The sequence below is a fragment of the Drosophila grimshawi genome, unplaced genomic scaffold, assembly GCF_018153295.1.
Source record: "Drosophila grimshawi isolate 15287-2541.00 unplaced genomic scaffold, ASM1815329v1 contig_848, whole genome shotgun sequence".
Lineage (NCBI taxonomy): Eukaryota > Metazoa > Arthropoda > Insecta > Diptera > Drosophilidae > Drosophila > Drosophila grimshawi.
The window spans coordinates 2,057,784-2,077,019 of NW_025063692.1; the positions used below are offsets into that span (position 1 = coordinate 2,057,784).

Here is a 19,236-nt window from a genome sequence, read left to right on the forward strand (position 1 = left end):
TGTATATGTTCTTTATATATATATATATTACTTTATATATGTGTGTACTTTTTTTCAATCTCTTCTGTGTTCGCTGTTTACTTTTCAGAAAAAGAGAAATTGCAAGTTGTGCCTAAAATCGCCATGTTTGAAATATTGCTGGAATCTTTAATATTTGTGTATATAGTTTATCGTGCAAATATCTATAATTTTCATTTAATATATTGTAGACAAAGCCAAGACACGAATTGCAATTTACAAAGTGTATTTCTTTAAATAATTATATTCGAAATCAATCAAGCCGTGACTGCTTATTGCAAAAAAAAAAATCACAAAATAAACTCGGTCCAAAAAGCAAATCAAAAATGCTCAGAGATTACACTGAGAGAAAAATGCTGTAAAAGAAGTTTCCAGTTTAAGCTTCAGCTGATCAGAATATATCGATATATATATATAAGTATCGGCGTGCGCGAAAAACGCTGAAAGGTGGTCTTATAGTTGCCAGTATGTGTTTCCAACACATACACACCCAGCAGCAGATTTAATAAGAAGCTAATTTAATTCGTTAAAATTTGAAATTTGCTTTAGTAAATTTTGAACTATATGGCAACATTGCAAATGCGAAAACAGAACCAAATGAGCAAGAGCATTAATTTGGCAAACCCGCTCAGTTTTGGCATGAGTTCGAAAGTTCGTTTACACAGTTAATTTAACAAAATTCAAAAATAAAAAACATGGCCGATTTGACGTCGTTTGAAACCGATTTCGTGCGGATGGTAGTTGGAATTCTCATACTCGAAACTGAGTAAGTGCCTGGCACACATCAGATGTGCCAGATGCTGCTTAGCACATTCTATTATTGTTGAATCGCAGATTAGCTTTATTTACATTTCCTAATTGTAGAACTAAGCATACAGCAGACAGCATTATCCGTGAATTTCGAGTCGCATCCGATAAACGACGCTCGAACCGCCAGCTGCTCTTGTTGCTCGAGTCCATCAGCTGCAAGCGGCCCAATTATCGCAATGTGCTCGGTAAAGTACATCAAATACACAGATAGACAAACACACATAACTGTGTAACTAAATAACTCTCCATAACTGTGCATTCTTTTTGCACAGAAATGATCCCATGCAGGCTTTGTTGATCTTTGCTAAGGGCAGCGTCGCCATTCCGCAGGCTATCAGAAACCAAAATATGTCTCTCAGGACAGTCCAAAGTTCGAACTTATTGCCAACTGATGCAGGAGCTCATCCCCGTCCGGTAATTCTGTGCATCTGCACTTGTATCTAAAATGTATGGATATATGTATGTAGAGAGTATGTAGTTAATAGCAATGTGTTCGTCTGTCGACCTGTTCATATATGTGTGTAGACATTGTTATTGATGAAAATAATTTCGAATCCATACTTAATATATGTTTGTATGTTTGGCACACATTCCAATTTTTAGGAAATCTTAAATGATTGGGTAAGTCACTAACTAAATACATGTTTCTGTTCCAAATTCGTCCATTTATTTTATTGCATCTCTTTATTGTCCAGGCAATTGAAGGAAGCGAACAACAGCTTGTAAGCCATTAGGGTTGAACGGGCCAACTTGAAGGCAAAACATTTTATTTAAAGTTTTATACAACGTCTTTATTACAAAATGGAGAAATTGAGGAAAATGCAGCGGACAAAATTGTGAATTGTTGTTTTTAGGAGACGGAATAGCCGCCCTCGAGATTGATCTGATGTCCGTTGACAAAGCTGGACTTGCTGCTCAGCAGATAGCCAATGGCATCGGTCACCTCGTTCACCTCACAGAATCGATTCAGTGGTATGTGCGCCAGCAGTGGCCCACTCTTGCCCGGATCTGACCAATTGTCGCGGCCCATTTTGGTCAGCACAACAGTAGGATTAACCGAATTGACGCGTATTTTGCGTGCGCCCAATTCCAAAGCCAACGATCTGGTCAACGAATCGAGAGCCGCTTTCGTGGCACTGTATGCCGTGTGGCCACCAAAACTACGGGATGCGGCGATCGAGGACACATTCACAATCGAACTGCCATTGCGCAGCTTGGGCAGCAGAGTCTGCGTCACATTGAAGACAGCCTTAATGTTCACATCAAACTGACTGCATCAAAAAGAGAGAACGAGAATGAGAATGAGAAAATAAGTATACATATTTGTATATTTATACTTACGTATCGAAATCCTGTTCGGTTAGCTGCTCGAAGGGTTTGATAATGGCCACGCCCGCATTGTTCACCAGTCCATCCAGCTGTGGTACAGTTGCAAGTGCCTCGCGCACCTTATTCCAATTGGTTAGATCTACGAGCAGCGGCTTAATATGCTTCGCATCCACGCTAGCCAATTCCTTGAGCTGTGCCTCGTTGCGGGCCACCGCGATGACTGTGGCACCGGCGCTGGCCAACTGTTTGACCAGGGCATTGCCAATGCCAGCACCGGCGCCGGTCACCAGTATCACCTTGTTGCTTAGATCGCTCCACATAATGTTCTCTATTTGCTGGTTATGGAAAATTTCACCTTGCGACTGCCCTAACGATTGTTTTTACAAATTATTTCACATCTTATCGCTCTCATCCGCAAATGAGCTTTTGTTAAGCTTAAGCTCTAGCTGCGCTCTCATTCCCTGTCGCTCTCTCTCTCTCTCTCTCAGTGTTTCTACCTCCCTGTCGTTGCTGACTGATCGGTGGCGGCGTAAAGGTCATGCAGCAGATAAGATGCAAAAGTGGAGATGCTAAAAAGATGCTGCGATTTTTTATCTGTTGTTGCGACTATACCCAACATACCATATAGCAATATAACTTATTAATCTTGCCACATACGATTTGCATTTCATTTAAAATTCGATGCTTTAACAATTAACAGTTAACAGGCTTGAAGCGAGCTTCAACTGAGACCAGCAAAATATGTAAAGGTAAATGTAAGCAGTGTGAAGAACAATTGCATATTCTGTGCAGTTTGTATTTTTAGTTTTTAATTAGGCTGCCAGGGGAAAGTTGGTAATTTACAAACATTTCCGTTGAAAATACATAAATGTATCGATTTTCCTACTAAATAAACATCGAAAGGATGTTGCCATAGTTTGGCATTCTTTTGCTCAGCTGACTTAAAATTAACATTTTATTCATTTTTGGTAATATGTATAAATGTTAATAGTGGACTGATAGATAATAGTCGTTAAAAATTTTTTCAAATTCATCAGATGCCCGTATTAAGATACGTACATTTAATAATAAACGAAATTCTCTTTGCAATTTGCCCTTTTGTATTTTAAACTAGGTGGCAACGCTGTAAATGCAAAAACAAAACCAAATGAGCAAGAGCATTAATTTGGCAAACCCGCTCAACTTTGGCTTGAGCTGAAAATACCCTGTGTCTGTGTATTGAGCATCGTTTCTATTCGTTTACACCGTTAAGTTAACAAATTACAAAAACATATGGCCCATCTGAAGACGACTAAAACCGATCCAGTGCGGACTGTGCTGGCAATTCTCATAGACGAGACTCAGTAAGTGCCTGGCAGCCAGCAGATGTGCCAGATGCTGCTTGGTACATTGCATTATTGTTGAATCACAGTGTGGCTTCGGAGTTGAAATACACATTCCAATTGAGAATAAATTAAGTGGTCTTTACATTTTGTGATTGTAGAGCAAAGCATACACCAGACAGCATTATCCGTGAATTTCGGGCCACAGCCGATAAACGACGCTCGAACCGCGAGCTGCTCTTGTTGCTCGAGTCCATCAGCTGCAAGCGGCCCAACTATCGCAACGTGCTCGACGAAATCAGATCCATGCTTGAGCGGTAAAATACACACAACAAATACGCAGTCGCACAAACACACAGAACTGTAAATAACTCAACATAACTGTGCTTTCTTTCTTTTTGCACAGCAAGGATCCCATGTACGCTTTGTTAGTCTTTGCCGAACGCATAAACGGCAAATTCTTGTGGCCATCGAAAACAAGTAACGCCTTGAGTCCATTGTTTGATATGCCGCCGCCACTGTCGCTTAGCAGCCGGAATACTGTGCTCAGCGGCGCCAGCTCTTCGGACCTTCTGACGCCAACAACGCCTCTGAACAGTCGTTCCGCGGATGAGAATATTGATCTCTGTACAATGGCCAGCACTACTTCGTATGGACGGCGTGCGGTTGACCCAGCTGATTCACGAGCTGATCTGAGACAGGTAATTAGTTGCTTGTAACATCAATGATTGCAATTTATTGAATTTATAGTGAAGAAATAGATGGATTTAGAGAGTATTTAGGGAAGGCCATATGTAGACTTTGCAGGGTATTCCAATTATTATAATTTCTAAGCTATTCGTCATGAGGATAACAAGCTGGTTTTCCGTCTTTCCTGTCTGTTTCTCCTACACAGATCAGATCTCTCTCTTAAAATAGCTCGATAATTGAGTTAAAACGACATTTTTGTTTATTAAGTTATTTTGATCAGATCATTTGGGTGCCATACCATAAGGCTTAAACCTGATGGACAATAATTGGGTAAAGTTACAGTGGTCCAAAATTAGAGCGTTGTATTGTAAACCCATCAATGGTTTCTAGTCGTTGGCTGTTTTTTAATTAATTTTTTTTTTAATTCTTGTTTCATTTTGTAGATTAAGCAACGCGTGCTGAATGCCGTTTCGACCAGAACGGAGCCAGGGTATGATAAAATTGTCAAGCACAGCAAGTCTGGCAATAAATCAGTTACGACCAATGGCTCCAGTATATCTCCCGGTAACGCCGATAAAAACGCCTCCGCCGATGATGTCTGGCCGAGTCTGGTGCTCGCGGATGCTTATAGTCGGAAGACTGAAAATGGTGATCATAATCACAATGCACCGCCCAGCAACGGTTTGACGGAAGAGTATCATCCCACTTTGCTGTGGGACTACTACAAAGTGGATGATTCGAATTCGCTGTGTAAACAGAGTCTGTCGGGATTACCGCTGGATACCCAACAGAATTTGATTCTCGAAGATCTGATTTACGTTCTGAATGGTGTGCGTGGCGCCTACATTCAGCCGCTGGCTCGCGACAAAGTGGTTGAAAAGTATGAAACACGCTTTACCATCCACAATGAGCTGGACAAATCGTTGGCGGAATTGGCGCAAGAGATTCTGCCGCTGGCCTCGCACTATATGGGAATCCAAATTGCCATCTCAAACAGTGAGGGTCGAGGGCAGGTCATCAGTGCTCTCAATGCCCAATTAACTGTCATAACTAAAGAATACCATGTACGTCGAATGTTGCACATTTGATTAATGCGATTAATAATCTCACGCACTTATTTGACAGATACTAATCTCACAAGCTGAGGAGGAGCTGCACGAGAACCAGCTGTCTTTGTCCAAGCTGCAGTATTATCTACAGCCCACCATGTGGGTTTTGCATGCGATCTGCACCTTCGTGGTTGAGATGCAGACGGTAAGTGTTTGCAGCTTCCTTCCTATATATGTAAACAAGTCAGTTCAGTTTCAGTATAGCTGTCGTTATTTAATTTTATCTGAACAGAATAATTGCCATGGCGCTGCTGTGCTGTCGCTTCTGGGCGTACACATCAAGCGTTTGGAGGGCGACAAGTCAGCTCAGGAAGCGATTATATCGCTGGCACAAAAAGCAGCGGCACCCTATATGACAATGCTGCAGGCCTGGATACAGAAGGGTATCATTGTGGATCCGACGCGCGAGTTTCTGGTCGAGGATAACGAGGTCATACACATATATGAGCTGCCCGAGCATTACTCGGACGATTACTGGGAGAGGCGATACACCGTGCGCGACAAATGCATACCCAAATTCCTGGAGGGGCATTCGGACAAGATACTACGCACCGGCAAATATCTGAATGTGATTCGACAGTGTGGCAAGCGTATGATGCCCATACAGAATATGAACCTCAAATACGATCCCACAAACGAGCAGCATGTGCGTGTGATCAATGATGCGTACTATTTTGCCGCACGCATGCTTCTGGATGTGCTAATCACAGAGAATGATCTAATGGGCCATCTGTTGTCGGTAAGGCGTTATTTGCTTCTGCATCAGGGTGATTTTATCATGCAGTTCATGGATGCCTGCGAGGATGAGCTGTCCAAGAATGTGGATCAGGTGTTGCCCATCACTTTGGAGAATTTGTTGGGGCTGACGCTGCGCCTGTCGTCGGCACGTGGCGATCCCTACAAGGACTATGTACACTGCGGTCTGCTCACCTACGATCTGGTTACACAAATGTCCAAGATCATAAACCCCGATGAAGGTGAGCAAAAAGCGCTCCCGATTGATCGCTCCATTAAAAAGCTGCAACATGGTATACAATTTTAGAGAACTGGAAGACACACGATCGTCTAGATCTGAGTGGCATGGAGTGCTTCGCCTTCAGCTACGAGGTTAAGTGGCCCGTTTCACTAGTGCTCAATCACATCGCCATCTCCAAGTATCAAATGCTCTTCCGACAGCTCTTCTACTGCAAGCACGTCGAACGGCAGCTCTGCAAGTGAGTAACACCTCAGAAACAACCTCAATTCTCAGCGTTTATAGCAACTCTATGCAACCTATATGAATTCAAGGCATTCAGTAGTTTTTCTGAAGGGTTAGCTGGGTACAGAATATGTTTGACATCGAGTTGTTAACAAATGTTTGCTCAATTTATTGCAGAATTTGGAAGGAGAATTCCTTAACGAAAAAGTTTTCGCCACAATCGGCCGAACTATATCGTTCAGCGTTTACGCTGCGTCAGCGGATGATGAACGCTGTACAGAATCTGGAGTATTATATGATGATCGAGATCATCGAGCCCAATTGGCATATCTTCATTGAGAAGATGAAGAAGGTGGAGAATGTGGATATGGTGCTCAAGCTGCATCACGACTTTCTCGATCTGTGCTTGAAGAACTGCATGCTGACCGAAACTTCGCATCTGAATCGTGCCATATTTAAGTTATGTAAGATCTGTCTAAAGTTCTGCGATTTCATACAGGTGAGTCTGTCTGGCAAGTGTCCATTGGCTAAGTCATGTTTAAGGCCTAACGGATTGTGATTTGTGAATTGTGAGTGCGAGTCCTCATTGTCCTGTATACATGCATACATGCATATGTATGTGTCTTGTTTCCTTGTTTCTCTTCTCCCGCCATGCTTGCGCCTGCCCAATACATCTATAAATATAAATATATATATATATATATAATCGACATATCTTGCAACAAATATCGCGCAAGTAGCGTTCGCAACGTTTCTTTCTCGATGCGGAGCTTAAGTCAATGGTCTGTGATAGCAGTGATGAGAATACGGATCAGTCCGACTCTGAGCCAGACATTTCGGATCGGCTACAGGTATACCATAATCACAAATAGAGAGCACATACATGGTTGTAGAGCCCCTGTGCAAATTTGTACCAATATTATTTGTAATCTGTACAAATTGCATTTCTTTTCTTTTCATTTTCCTTTTTCATTTTCATTTTTATATTTTAATGGTTTTTCCTCCCAGCAATGGGTTATCATATATAATTTTCTATTAATCCTTATGGGATCGTTAGCTTAGCTGATCCTTTGCTTGTTTGCATGTATGTATCTATTTTGTCCACCAAGTGTCCTCATTTTAATCCAATAACCAGAGAATGACATTTTCAACTTTGTATATACAATTATCAGTTTACATTTAAGCTCTTCAACTCCTATCACTATTATTATTATTGTCTTCATCTTCATCTTAAATTACAATTTTCTCTCTCTCTTTCTCTTTCAAAACACAGACCGAGAGCAAAATGGATGAGACGGATACATTTGGGGAGCGTGTGAAACGATTTGATCTGGAGTTTACGGGCATGCTCATAACGTTCCTTAAGCAAATCAATGATCTGGCCAAGGATAATACCACTGATCTCTTTATGAATCTTGTGCATAGAATCAATTTCAATGGTTTCTACTCTGACCAAATGGAAAAGCTATGTGTGGAGAATGCCATGGGCTAGGTCTGCAACTGGATATATATATATACATATTCATTTAAAGAAAGAGTAATGTTAATCTGATACCTCTGATATGTTCAAAAATCTCATCCATTATTTCTTCACAAATTTCTACTCGAGGTTTAAATCCAATATCATTCCCATCTTTACAGTTGTTCGTTGTTAAGAGAAAAGCACAATATATTAATTCTCCGTCTAGTTATTGTACCATATCCATTATATGTTTTAAAATAAAAGAAAATGTTTATTGATTGATTCGATTCAGTTACGTTGCGATTTGCATTGGGACAGCTTTACTCAGCGGCATTGAAACTAGGAGAATCATGTTCCTTACTTCCAAAAGCGCTGAATACGGCTGGACCTGTGTTGGTTATCGAACTGCCGTACTTATCGATCGCATCTAATCAATGCCACTCTTAAATGCCAAAATATGAATCAATATTGCATCCCTTTAAGATAATGATCCTCTGGCGGTTGTTGTGCGCTCACCGTTAACCAGCAGTCACTGATGTGCCAAATAACAATCGTGCTACCAACTATTTGGCTACACAGGAACGGCTAGTTACCAGATGCATCCTCGGGCTCACTCAGATTCCCCGCCACGAATGCTGTTGCCCGTGCGTCATTTGAGAGGATAGGCCCTCTTAACTGTTATGATTAGTCGAAAAATTCACATAGCAGCTAAAAAAGGCCCTTTCATCTCAAATGGCCGATGGTCGATGACACACCTTGGACAAGGTGCCTTATTTTTGCATATGCATATTGTGAATAGCAACCAACTTCAGTTTGCCATATGCAGAATTTGAGCAAAGGAATTTTTATACATGCTATATTGATACAAAATATTGAGAGCAATGTCTGGATCGATATCTTACACAGCTATACATTTTTAAAATGCTGTGTACTTATTTAAATGTATAGATACATAAGGTAAATTGATTTAGTAGTTCATTATATTTATAAAGAACTCTCTTTCTCAGAGCATACAATTGATATGCTTCTGCGTATGATTATCGTCATCAATCAGCTGTCAATCGAATCATGGAATGTTGTTCCTAAAGGCACCTACTACTCGTATGGCAAATTACATCACAGCTTTAACTCGGGCAACAACATAAACACGAGAGCCACAAAAAAAATATTAAAAATAATTGTTGGCTTTGTTTTAAGCGTATGTTGTAGTTGTAGGTTGTCTGAATGTCTGTCTGTGTGCCCCACTCTATTCTCCACACTCCTCTGCTGTGTGCATCCCACTGGTTAGCTGTCTTGTCTGTTGTTGGTCGGTTCCTCTCGTACGAAAATGTGCCAATTTTAATTCGCCATGTATTTTCATCATGTTGCGCAGTTTTTGCCCGGCCACTGGCCACAACTGGCCGCTAAAGGGGCCCCTCGCACGAAAGGACAACGACCCACACACACACAAATATACACACAAATATACACACAAATATACACACCGACATTAAACACCCACAACAGCCAATTTGCTGGGCATATTCTAGAACATGTTCACGAGGGTAGACTGATCAGTTATCAATTTTTGTTAACAGCTCCTCAACTAGTTTGATTTTGTATCAAAAATCTTTAAATTAAGATTTGTTGTGTTTCTGTGTGCCTAGATCAAGAATATTTTTAGTTGCAGTAAGAAAGAAAAACTTTACAATCTTAAATTTGTAATTTCAAATAACAAATGCTTGATTTGAGATTGTAGCTGTTAACTCGAGATTAAAGTTCTTCATTTAGGTTTTGCAATTCTAGCATGAAATAGTCTTCAGTCTTCAATCAAGATTCGTAATTTTGTTTTTCTTAGAATCATGCGAATGGGATCCAACTATTAGCTAACTCTCGGCTACAGATATGTTGCACATATATACACTTATGTATGTATGTACGCATATATATGTATATGTATAGCATATGCTGATGTACATGTTATATGCTTGCCATTAGCCAACATATCGTTAGCCCCGCCCACGCCTTATCACCCGCGTTGCCCCACATGCAATTGGCAATTTAAGTTCGCATGAATTATCGACAATCAATTATGGTTTCTGGCAATGGCGCTCTGACACAGACACAGGCATGGACATGGACATCGACATGGACATGGAAATGGGCATGGAAATGGGCATGGACATGGACATGGACATGGGCATGGGCATGGGCATGGACATAGACGCAGACACGGACATGCATGGACATGGACATGGACATGGACATGGACATGGATGCAGATGCGGCCAGCTTGCACATGCAGTTGCTTGTCTGCCAGTTGATGCGTATGTGTATGTTAATTAATCAAAAGCCCATCTATCTATCGATTGGGCATTTACTGTCAGACATATGCAAATTAAAAGCATACAAGCAGTTCATTAATGTGCACTTGAGAGCCCCAAACAGTAACAATATCGACATCAAGTGCAATCAGCTAACAAGCTGATCCATCTTTTATTTTGATTCTATTTAATCTGGCAAAACTGTAACTAGTTTGATATACGTTTTCATTTTACCAACTTAACTCAAATCACTTAGTTAGTTAGTTGGTAATACAATTTTAGAATTAATACTGGCATTTTGACCACTATTGCATTCTCGAGTTTAAATACAGTGTTTGTCTATAGATTTTCCATACTATATATAAACTTAAGCGCTTAGTTAATTCTGTTTATAATAGCATATATATATATATAGATATATAATCCAAGTCTTAAAAAAAGAAATTTATGATCTTATCGTATACATAAATACATCCGTATTGAAAACAAATATAACATTATCTAATATACAAAAAAAAAACGTTTCGATAAACGGCTTATTCCCATCTGAGTCTTGTTAGCAAATTGGTTCTGCCCAAATCTTTTTCTCTTTTAAAGCTGCATTGTATTACATTGTGGTAATATATTAGTAAATTCGATACAAACAATTGCCAATTGCCCTTTATGTTTTGTTTTTTACTAAATCAAATCTATATATTTTTAAATACTAAAGTTTACCAGAAACAACTTGCATATAAAATTTGAATTTAAGTACAATACGATAAAAATGTATTATGATTTGAGCGCAAAATGGATAGATTGCCGGAAAGGATAATTGTTTGGTAACAGGATAGATTGACATCACTGACAACGACACTTAAAAAACTCCGTGTAGCCAAATTTTTTTTCTTTTTCCTAAAAGTGATCATTTCTTTGCAGATTGCAGGTTAAGATAGCAGGTGCACGCACCACAAGCGCCACAAATTAGGTTGAAGAATTGGCTAGATTCCCCATCAGTAGTTAAATAATCACTGCATACTTTTAGGGACACTCAAGAAACAAGGCTCCAATTCGGATTTTGAAAGGATATATAGTTTTAGCATCGCAAGGACCAATTCTATCGAAGTACACAAACAGATTATTAGGTCATCCAATCACAAAAACACATGCACAAATTTCATAACAGTTTTCGGAAATGATTCGAAATCGGACAAACCCTGGCCCTGGTTTTACTCTAAACTTTTTGACGTAGGGCTAGCCAGGATCCGAATGGAAATGTTCTAGTTGTAAGAGACTTATAACTTTTGAAAAGCACTTTTATTTCAGCTGTTTGAAGGACTTTCGTTTTTTTTATTGCTTTATTGGCAGGCCAAGTTATATTTCATTTGTAGTCCTTCAATGTCCGATTTCCTATTTTTATGTCCGGAATCCATTGAAAATGCTAAGATAAACGAAGAAATTGATCAAATTGAATTCGGAATATATATTCAGGGTTGTTATAACTCGCACTACTCGTATATGCAACTTGGTGGATAGCTTTTCACCTTTGGTTGTCGTTACCGTTACGCCCGGTTCGAAGATGTGAACGTCTCATTGGTTATCAAATGGTCATACAATGAGACTTTCGCAAAATCGTAACGGGATTGGGCGAAACTTCCGTTGTACTTTGATTTTGTTGTTTTGTGTTGTGCTCATTGGAAATGCCTAGCAACGGTAATGACAACGATAACAAAAAGGGGTAACTAAATCCAAAAATCATATTGTACACTTTGCATTGCTGAAGAACCAATTGCATTTGATTTGAAGCGCGAGACTCGTTGTTATTATTGTTAAACAATGTATTTCTACATAACAGCGGAGAGTCGTGATTCCAATCCAACAACAATTGTTAGCCGAATAGCCTAACTGACAATCGTTGTCTATCGATAGACTGGGATAGGTTTATCGGCACAGTTGCTATACGGTTGAAAACGGTAACTTACAGCAGCGAATTTCTGAGGAATCGTATTGTGGTTCAGAGTATACCATTTTGATAATACAATACGACACCGCGGAAATTTGCAGCAGCAATACCAGGGATATACACACACACACACACACACACACACATACATACATAAAAGCACATACTGACAATGAGCTGCAAATAATAATAATGCTGGGCGTAACTCTGAGGGCAGCTCCAGAGATGTGCAAACATGAATATATATTCAATTAGACGCACCATACAAAATTGGCCAACAAAGCACCACCTCCCCTCGCCTCCACCCATGCCACATCTAACCTCCCCACCCCTTTGTTCAACCCACGCTCGTCTGGACAATAGGCGAGACCCTTGAGCGAGAGTGCGAGAGGAAAGCGAATAGAATGGTTCAACAAACAATTCATTTAGCTGGCACACGACTCTGTAGGCGTTAGGAAGTGCGTGCTAGCTATATATGTATGGCACCGACTGCCACGCCCACATCCCACACTGCCCACGCTCCACATGTCTGTACAAGGTAGCAGTTAATTGAACAATGAAATATGAAATTGCAATAAAAAAAAAGTGAGAGCAATGAATAAAAAACCAACAAGTTACCGTTGAGCTACATTTGCTGAGGCTGCTCACCTTGCACATAATCCAAGTAAGTTTGTGGAACAAATTATTTATACCCATCCAATAACTATTCCTTATTATGGAATCAGGAAAAAACTATCTTATTGTTACTTCAATATCTTACTTGATTTAATTTAGGTATGCCTTCCAAGAACATGTGAATAAAATTCGAAAGGGTTCTGAATTAGTTAGTTGAAGTACTTGAAGGAGCGTAGGGTATATATGTACATACATACATACATCTATATATACATACATGTATACATACATACATAAATGTGTAAGGCGCGCAACAAATGCAATGATTACATTTAATACATTTATAGAGTGTGTAATACAAGGCGTGACCTACATATGTGTATGTGTGTGTGTGTGTGTGTGTGTGTGTGTGCACACATATGACAAACACACACAAACACCCACAAACACACACACACCAACACACACACATAGCAAACAATCGCAATGAAAATTGGCAAAAGCTATTTTTACACAAGTTGTTAATGTAGGTGGCGGATGGGAGGGGGGAAGAGGCTGGCCGTTATCATGCAACATTAAATTAGGTAGCTCCTGCAGCACAGGAGATGACAAAATTAACACACTCACACACATTGAGGCACGTGGCATGGTGTTTGACTTCTTTTGACTCAGTTCCAAGTTGTCAGGCTGTTGTTGCAAGGGCTTCCATAAAGTGGAGGCACGTGTCTCAATCAATTGGGTGGCGACAACGCCGACAAGCGACCAAAAGGCAACCGTTTTGGCTAAGTGAACGACAAGGAAGGGGAAATGCGACAGCGGATGCGGATGCGGAAGCGGATGCAAATGAGGACGTGGCGTTGACACCTGCCGCATGCCCTCAAAATAATGACAACACCTACATTCAAATGCAACTGCAACAGCTCCACAATTGAATCTAACCAAATCCCGTTTGTCATTGAAAGCGCACGCAATCAAACAGCTTTTAAACGCTCCCAAAATTATATATATATATATATTATATATATTACATAATACACATTTTCGCTTATGTCTTCGCTTTACCTTTTACACTTCATTAGCCCATTCATGACTAGTTAGAGTGCTGCAGCCGAATCAGGTTGACTACGATATACCCTGAATCTATCTGCTCTGCGTGTGGTATAGGAGAACTTGTATCCCAAATTTGAAGTCTCTCTGAAACAGATAGACAGATGTACGGACGGACATGACTATATCGAATCGGCTGTTGATCCTAAATAGAAATATATATATTTAACTGTGTCGATGCTTTCCTCTGTGTGTTAAATACATTGGCAATTTTGAATGGGTTCGAGCTATAATACGTTCATTCTTGTTATATCTGCCAATCTAAATTTTAGTGCGGATATTTATTTATTAATATTATTATTTTGATTTTGTCTATTTAAGCCTGATGTAGTCTTTTATAACAGCATATAATCAAAAGTGAATTAAGTTATTTCCGTATAATGATATTCCTATAAAAACGGCTGTACCTTCACCCCTACTCTCACCCCTACTCATTCCCTTACCCATTGACACCCTCACACCCCCGGCCAGTCAGGAGACAACCCTAAACAGAGTCAGAATGGAGAATGGGGTCACCATGGCTAAAATAGACGGAACACATGTACAAATTGATTTCAAATTTTGTGGCATAATTCAACAATTCATTTGATCCTCATTTGTTTTTGTTCATTTTCGAGTTTGAGTTTGAGTTGGAGTTGCTGTTGCTGTTACAAATGTGGTTGCATTTCTGTTTTCTATTTCCTTTTTGTTTTCTTGTTTTTCAATTTTCATGTTCTGCATGTGAAACTCAGAGCCCAGAACCCAGAACCCAGAGCCCAGAACACTGGGCCCAGAGCCCAGAGCCCAGATCGAAGAACCCAGTTGGCTGCATGCTCGAATTACAAAGCCCATCGACACATTAGGGCATGTTCTACCAGCAGCCGAGGGCAGTGTGCAAAGGGGAAGGCCGTGGGCAGGGCTGAGGGGACGGATGAGGGGAGGTGTGGAGGGGTAGAGTCAACCCCCCGGCAAGCAGAGCATTTGAAATTTCCAGTTTCACAGTTTTGTATGCTGTTTTTTTTTTGGCACTGGTTTACGCAGTTGTCCATCAGGCTCATGACGCCCCCTCACTTCCTCTCTCTCTCTCTGTCTCTCTCCCTCTCTCTCTCTCTCTCTGTCTTACTCCCTTGTGAGTGTGTGTGTGTGTGCAACAACTGTGCGCTTTAGTGCGACACCCCGAGGTGTTGACAGTCACTCGGAATGACGAGCTGCGTCTTTGTCAGTCCCAACAATTTGTACCGAATTGAGCATATGCGCATTTTGGATTAGTTCTCAATAGTTATTTTTGGTAGACTCATATTACTACACCTCCCAGTCCCCCTCCGCTCCCCCCTCCCTCCCACAAACAACTAGTGCATCAGTCTCAAATTCGAACTAAAAGTTAAGATTTCCACTTGTACATCATGCGAATTTCGTGAATTTTCATTCAAAGCCGACGCCTAAAAGTCCAATTGATATTCGGCGTATATAGTCTATATATAATCGTAGATATAGTAAAAATATAATCTAGTAGTTTTATATATGATCTGCTTATATATGATAGACATGAATTAAGTTATAATATTGAGTATGCAGCTGGCTTCTATAATTTGTTTTAATATATATATAATTAATATATTAGTTTTTTAAGGGCTTATTATTTTTGTAATTATTTGTGATTGTGTGCCGCATCAATGTGAACGATGGTGGTTGCTAGGATTATCAAATACATCCAATAGCAGCCCTCAAAGTTCAGATTGATATAGGCACATATTGCAAGTGGAACGCGTACTTAAAGTTTATAGTTTATAAGATTTCTAATTCCAACAACAAAGCAACGATTAGATTCTAATTCTAAAGATGAACTTATACTCGATTTAAAGTTGTTTTCTTTTCAGTTGATCGTAGGGCATTTGGAAGTCGCCTGTGACCTGATTATTATTTAGATCTCAGCAGAGAATCAACTTGAAAACCTGCTGAAACAGTTCTCAATTGTAGTGCACTTGTGTTCTGCGCCGCTGGACAAATGTTGACAGGCAGCAAGAGACACGAGCAAATGGACCACCATGTGTGCCAGCAACAGCAGCAGCAGCACCAGGACCAGGACCACCACCACAACCAGCACCACCACTGCCGCTACAAGCCGCACCATTGGCAGCAAACAAGCAACAAGAGAGCTGCTTCATCATTTGCAATTATTTAGGCAATAATTACTATTGTGTCTTATGCTTACATTTTGTGCTTCGAACAGCCCAAAGGGGGCAGAGAGTATGGAGGGTGGTTGGATGGATTGGGTTGGGTTGGGTTGGGTTAGGTTGGGTTGCACATACGGCATGCAACACGCCCAAGCAAACGCCCAGACCATTTGCGTTCTTGTCACCCTCTTGACTTAATGAGGCCTTTTTGTGCTCTTGATGGATTTTAAATTGTTGTCATCATCGCTATTTGTTGTTGCTGCTGCAGCACCCTCCCCCGCCAACCCACTCCACCACCGTCCACTTGCTGCGGCTAATCTGTAAGACTGCATTTTGTGGCAGACTTTTGACGCTCAAAGCGCATTTTGCTCAAATTAAATGATTAGCCGAGAGCTTAGAGCGAACTCCTTTTACTGCTCAAGCATGAAAGAATGCATGCCAAAGTCAGCTGCTTACATGTGCGTTGCACTTGAATTTAGCATCAAATATTTTGCATCTAATTTTGAAAATAAATTATATACTATATATATTCTAGGATGAAATATGTGGAATAAAGTCTGTTGTTTTTTCTTAAGAAAACAGACTGCATTTGATTTGAATATTAAAATGAAGTTAAGCAAAATGGACTTAAATTTGTGCTTGGCTCATTAAAATATCGATGAATTCTTATTTAATTTGTGTTATGCAACATTTATTTCCAGCTTTGTCAATTTCATTATAATTACCGAACATGGCTGCCTACATTTAGTGTATTGGGAATGGTTTGTGTTTTGGGTTTGGGTTTGGGCTTGGGCTTGGGTTTGGGTTTGGGGTTATTAGCATACACTTAAGAGCCTTTGTCTTTTCATATCCGAGAGCGCATTAAACATTTAAAGAAACCTGTCGTCATCATCGTCGTTTCATTGACTTTACCGCAGTACTACAAACGGCCTACCCCTTTCCCTTTCCCAGAGTCAGTCAAATACAACCCTTAGTTGGTTATTGAGCTTGGGCTTGGTTGAGCTGAGTTTTGTGTATTCGGGTTTTGGGTTTTTGAGTTTTGAGTTTGGGCTGGTTCCCGCCGTTTGCCTATGCCCTGCTCACCCTGGCCCTTTTTGCAGTTGCAAATTACATTCAAATTATACGATTTTGATAAGAGGAACATTCAAAAGTTTCCAATTTCAAGTTCTGATGCTCTGGCTCTTCAAAAGCAGCTCGACTCTGTCTGTGTGTGTGTATTCTACGGCTGCTTGCTGCCAAAAAACTTCTCGACTAAAGTTGCCAGCAACAACAACAAGAACAAGAGCAACAAGGGCACAACAGTCAGTGCAAAAAGTTGACATATGTGCGCCTCGAGCACTTTTCCGGAAACAGCAGGGCGACATTTTTCCCACTTTTTTCTTTTCGTTTTTTGTTTTTTTCTTCTTTTTTTTTTTTTTTGTTGTGTGCTCGTCGCTCAGTTTTGAGTGTATCTTCAGCATCAAGGGACATACACTTGATTTTAGTTGAGAGTCCAGGATAAAACGTCGCGTTGTTGATGGCGCTGTTGTTGTTGTTGTTGTTGGTTGTTGGTTGTTGTTGTTGCTGCTGGGACTCGCTTGGCGGCATATCTGCTCTGCTGCTTATGCTGTCCGAAGGTCCTTCGGTCCTTGCTTGCGCAAATTGTATGATTGAAAAATTAATGGGCATGACCGGCGCATGGCGCGCACCGACAACACAGCTGTGTGCCAAAAGCGGATTGGTGGAGAAGCTAGCGAGGGCCGAGGTGTAAGGATAAAAGGTGGATGAAGGGCGGAGGGGGGTTGTTTCGTCAACTATTTGACTGTGGTTCACAGGTAAAGTTGGCTTCCAAACAGCCGCTCCACCTCAGGCCTTTTACGCACAGACGGAGCACACCATTTCTCCCTTCTCTTTGCACCACTCTTTCTGTCTCCCTCCCTCTCTCTCTCTCTCTCTCTCTGTGTCTCTCTTGCTCTCTCTCTCTCTCTCTCTCTGTCTATGCGTCTGTCTGTGTATTGTAATAATCTAGCAAAATGCAAAAACGAAAATTGAATTTTTTAAAATGATGCTAATTAAATCGAAAGATTTAAATCATTTAAGCGTCGCAACATTCCAGTCACAGACATACAGAGAAAGAGAGCGAGCGGCAGAAAGAGAGAGAGAGAGAGAGACAAAGAGATAAATAATATATTTTGACTATATTTGATTTAATTTCAAGTGCTTAGCTCTTTTGTTCATGTGTTTGTTGTTGCATGTGGACAATGCCTCCTAGCGAACATCAAATTGTATTTGATATAAAATGCAAGCAAATAAAACTCTCATGCCCGCTCGGAGAAACCGTCCAGTTGGAAATTGAAACACTCCACGTTTAAATACAATATTCACAACATAATTTGGGATATAATATGTATTTGAATCAGTTTATGAATCGTTGGACAACTCCCACTAAAGACCACAAACATGGCCAACAAATATTATATTTTTGCTCGCTTACAGAAGATGTCCTTTGGTTCCTTTATTCAAATATATTCAGATATGTGTATACCGAAATACTGCACGATGGATGTACTAATGAATAGTACATTCAATTAGCATAACCATATCAAAGTCGGGCTTGTTAAGACGCAGGCACATGCATTGAAGAAGCTCGCTTTGGTTGAGGGCAAAATTGAACTAAAAGCTAGAAATGCCTGGTCAAATAGGAGATATTTCATTTCACAGCAGCCCCCAATTCTATTTAAATTTGAGACTGAACTTATCGTAGATAACGCAGATACTAATCCGTCATGCAGTTTATTGAGGTGAACTTGATGTGTCGAAAAGTGAATCAGAATCACCCAACACAAAAAGTAAATGTCCTTTTTTTCATGTTGATTCCAGATGAAATATCCATGCAGCGTTTTGACCTAATTAGTTAAGGGATTAAATGAGCCATGGGATTCAATGTTTGTGCATCAACTCGTTGCTTCAGATTTATAATAGATGGCCACTAATGAATGAATGAATGAATGAATGTTCTTAAGGTTCTCAAGGTCGTTAAGACATCTTCCACATTTCCACATTTCATTTAGCTCTTGGGGCTTTTCCTTTTAATTTGATTTTATAATAGATTCAAATTGGTTGACTAGTGAATCTGTACTGTTTTTATTGCCAATGAGCTTTATGATGAAATAAGCTATTCCTCTTAAAAGCATTATAT

General features: G+C 40.2%; 2 protein-coding genes across 3 annotated transcripts; one reads left to right on the forward strand and one right to left on the reverse strand.

Moving 5' to 3' along the window:
• Window positions 1–1,558: 1,558 nt before the first annotated feature.
• On the reverse strand, window positions 1,559–2,545 carry LOC6569491 (L-xylulose reductase). The gene is made up of 2 exons (XM_001995599.2): window positions 2,170–2,545; window positions 1,559–2,099 (listed from the first exon to the last, which is right to left on the reverse strand). The coding sequence occupies exons 1-2, from the start codon at window positions 2,475–2,477 to the stop codon at window positions 1,679–1,681; spliced, it is 729 nt and encodes a 242-aa protein (XP_001995635.1). The 5' UTR covers window positions 2,478–2,545; the 3' UTR covers window positions 1,559–1,678.
• Window positions 2,546–3,302: 757 nt separating this feature from the next.
• Window positions 3,303–8,216, forward strand: LOC6569492 (gamma-tubulin complex component 2 homolog). 2 transcript variants are annotated; one of them, XM_001995600.2, is made up of 10 exons: window positions 3,303–3,500; window positions 3,641–3,796; window positions 3,886–4,180; window positions 4,613–5,233; window positions 5,295–5,423; window positions 5,511–6,255; window positions 6,321–6,492; window positions 6,654–6,975; window positions 7,217–7,327; window positions 7,750–8,216. In XM_001995600.2, exons 1-10 carry the CDS (start codon window positions 3,430–3,432, stop codon window positions 7,966–7,968), a joined length of 2,841 nt encoding a protein of 946 aa, XP_001995636.1. In that variant the 5' UTR covers window positions 3,303–3,429; the 3' UTR covers window positions 7,969–8,216. The 2 variants fall into 2 exon arrangements, with proteins under 2 accessions (XP_001995636.1, XP_032597253.1); XM_032741362.1 differs by lacking the exon at window positions 7,217–7,327 and having other exon boundaries at window positions 3,333–3,500.
• The last annotated feature ends 11,020 nt before the right edge of the window (window positions 8,217–19,236 follow it).

Bases quoted from the DNA above. Each gene is read 5' to 3' on its own strand.
- LOC6569491 (XM_001995599.2), bottom strand. From the start codon at position 2,477: ATGTGGAGCGATCTAAGCAACAAGGTGATACTGGTGACCGGCGCCGGT. The intron at 2,100-2,169 runs GTAAGTATAAAT...TTTTTGATGCAG, and splicing joins ACCGAACAGGATTTCGATAC to TCAGTTTGATGTGAACATTA.
- LOC6569492 (XM_001995600.2), top strand. From the start codon at position 3,430: ATGGCCCATCTGAAGACGACTAAAACCGATCCAGTGCGGACTGTGCTG. The intron at 3,501-3,640 runs GTAAGTGCCTGG...TTGTGATTGTAG, and splicing joins ATTCTCATAGACGAGACTCA to AGCAAAGCATACACCAGACA. The intron at 5,234-5,294 runs GTACGTCGAATG...CTTATTTGACAG, and splicing joins TCATAACTAAAGAATACCAT to ATACTAATCTCACAAGCTGA.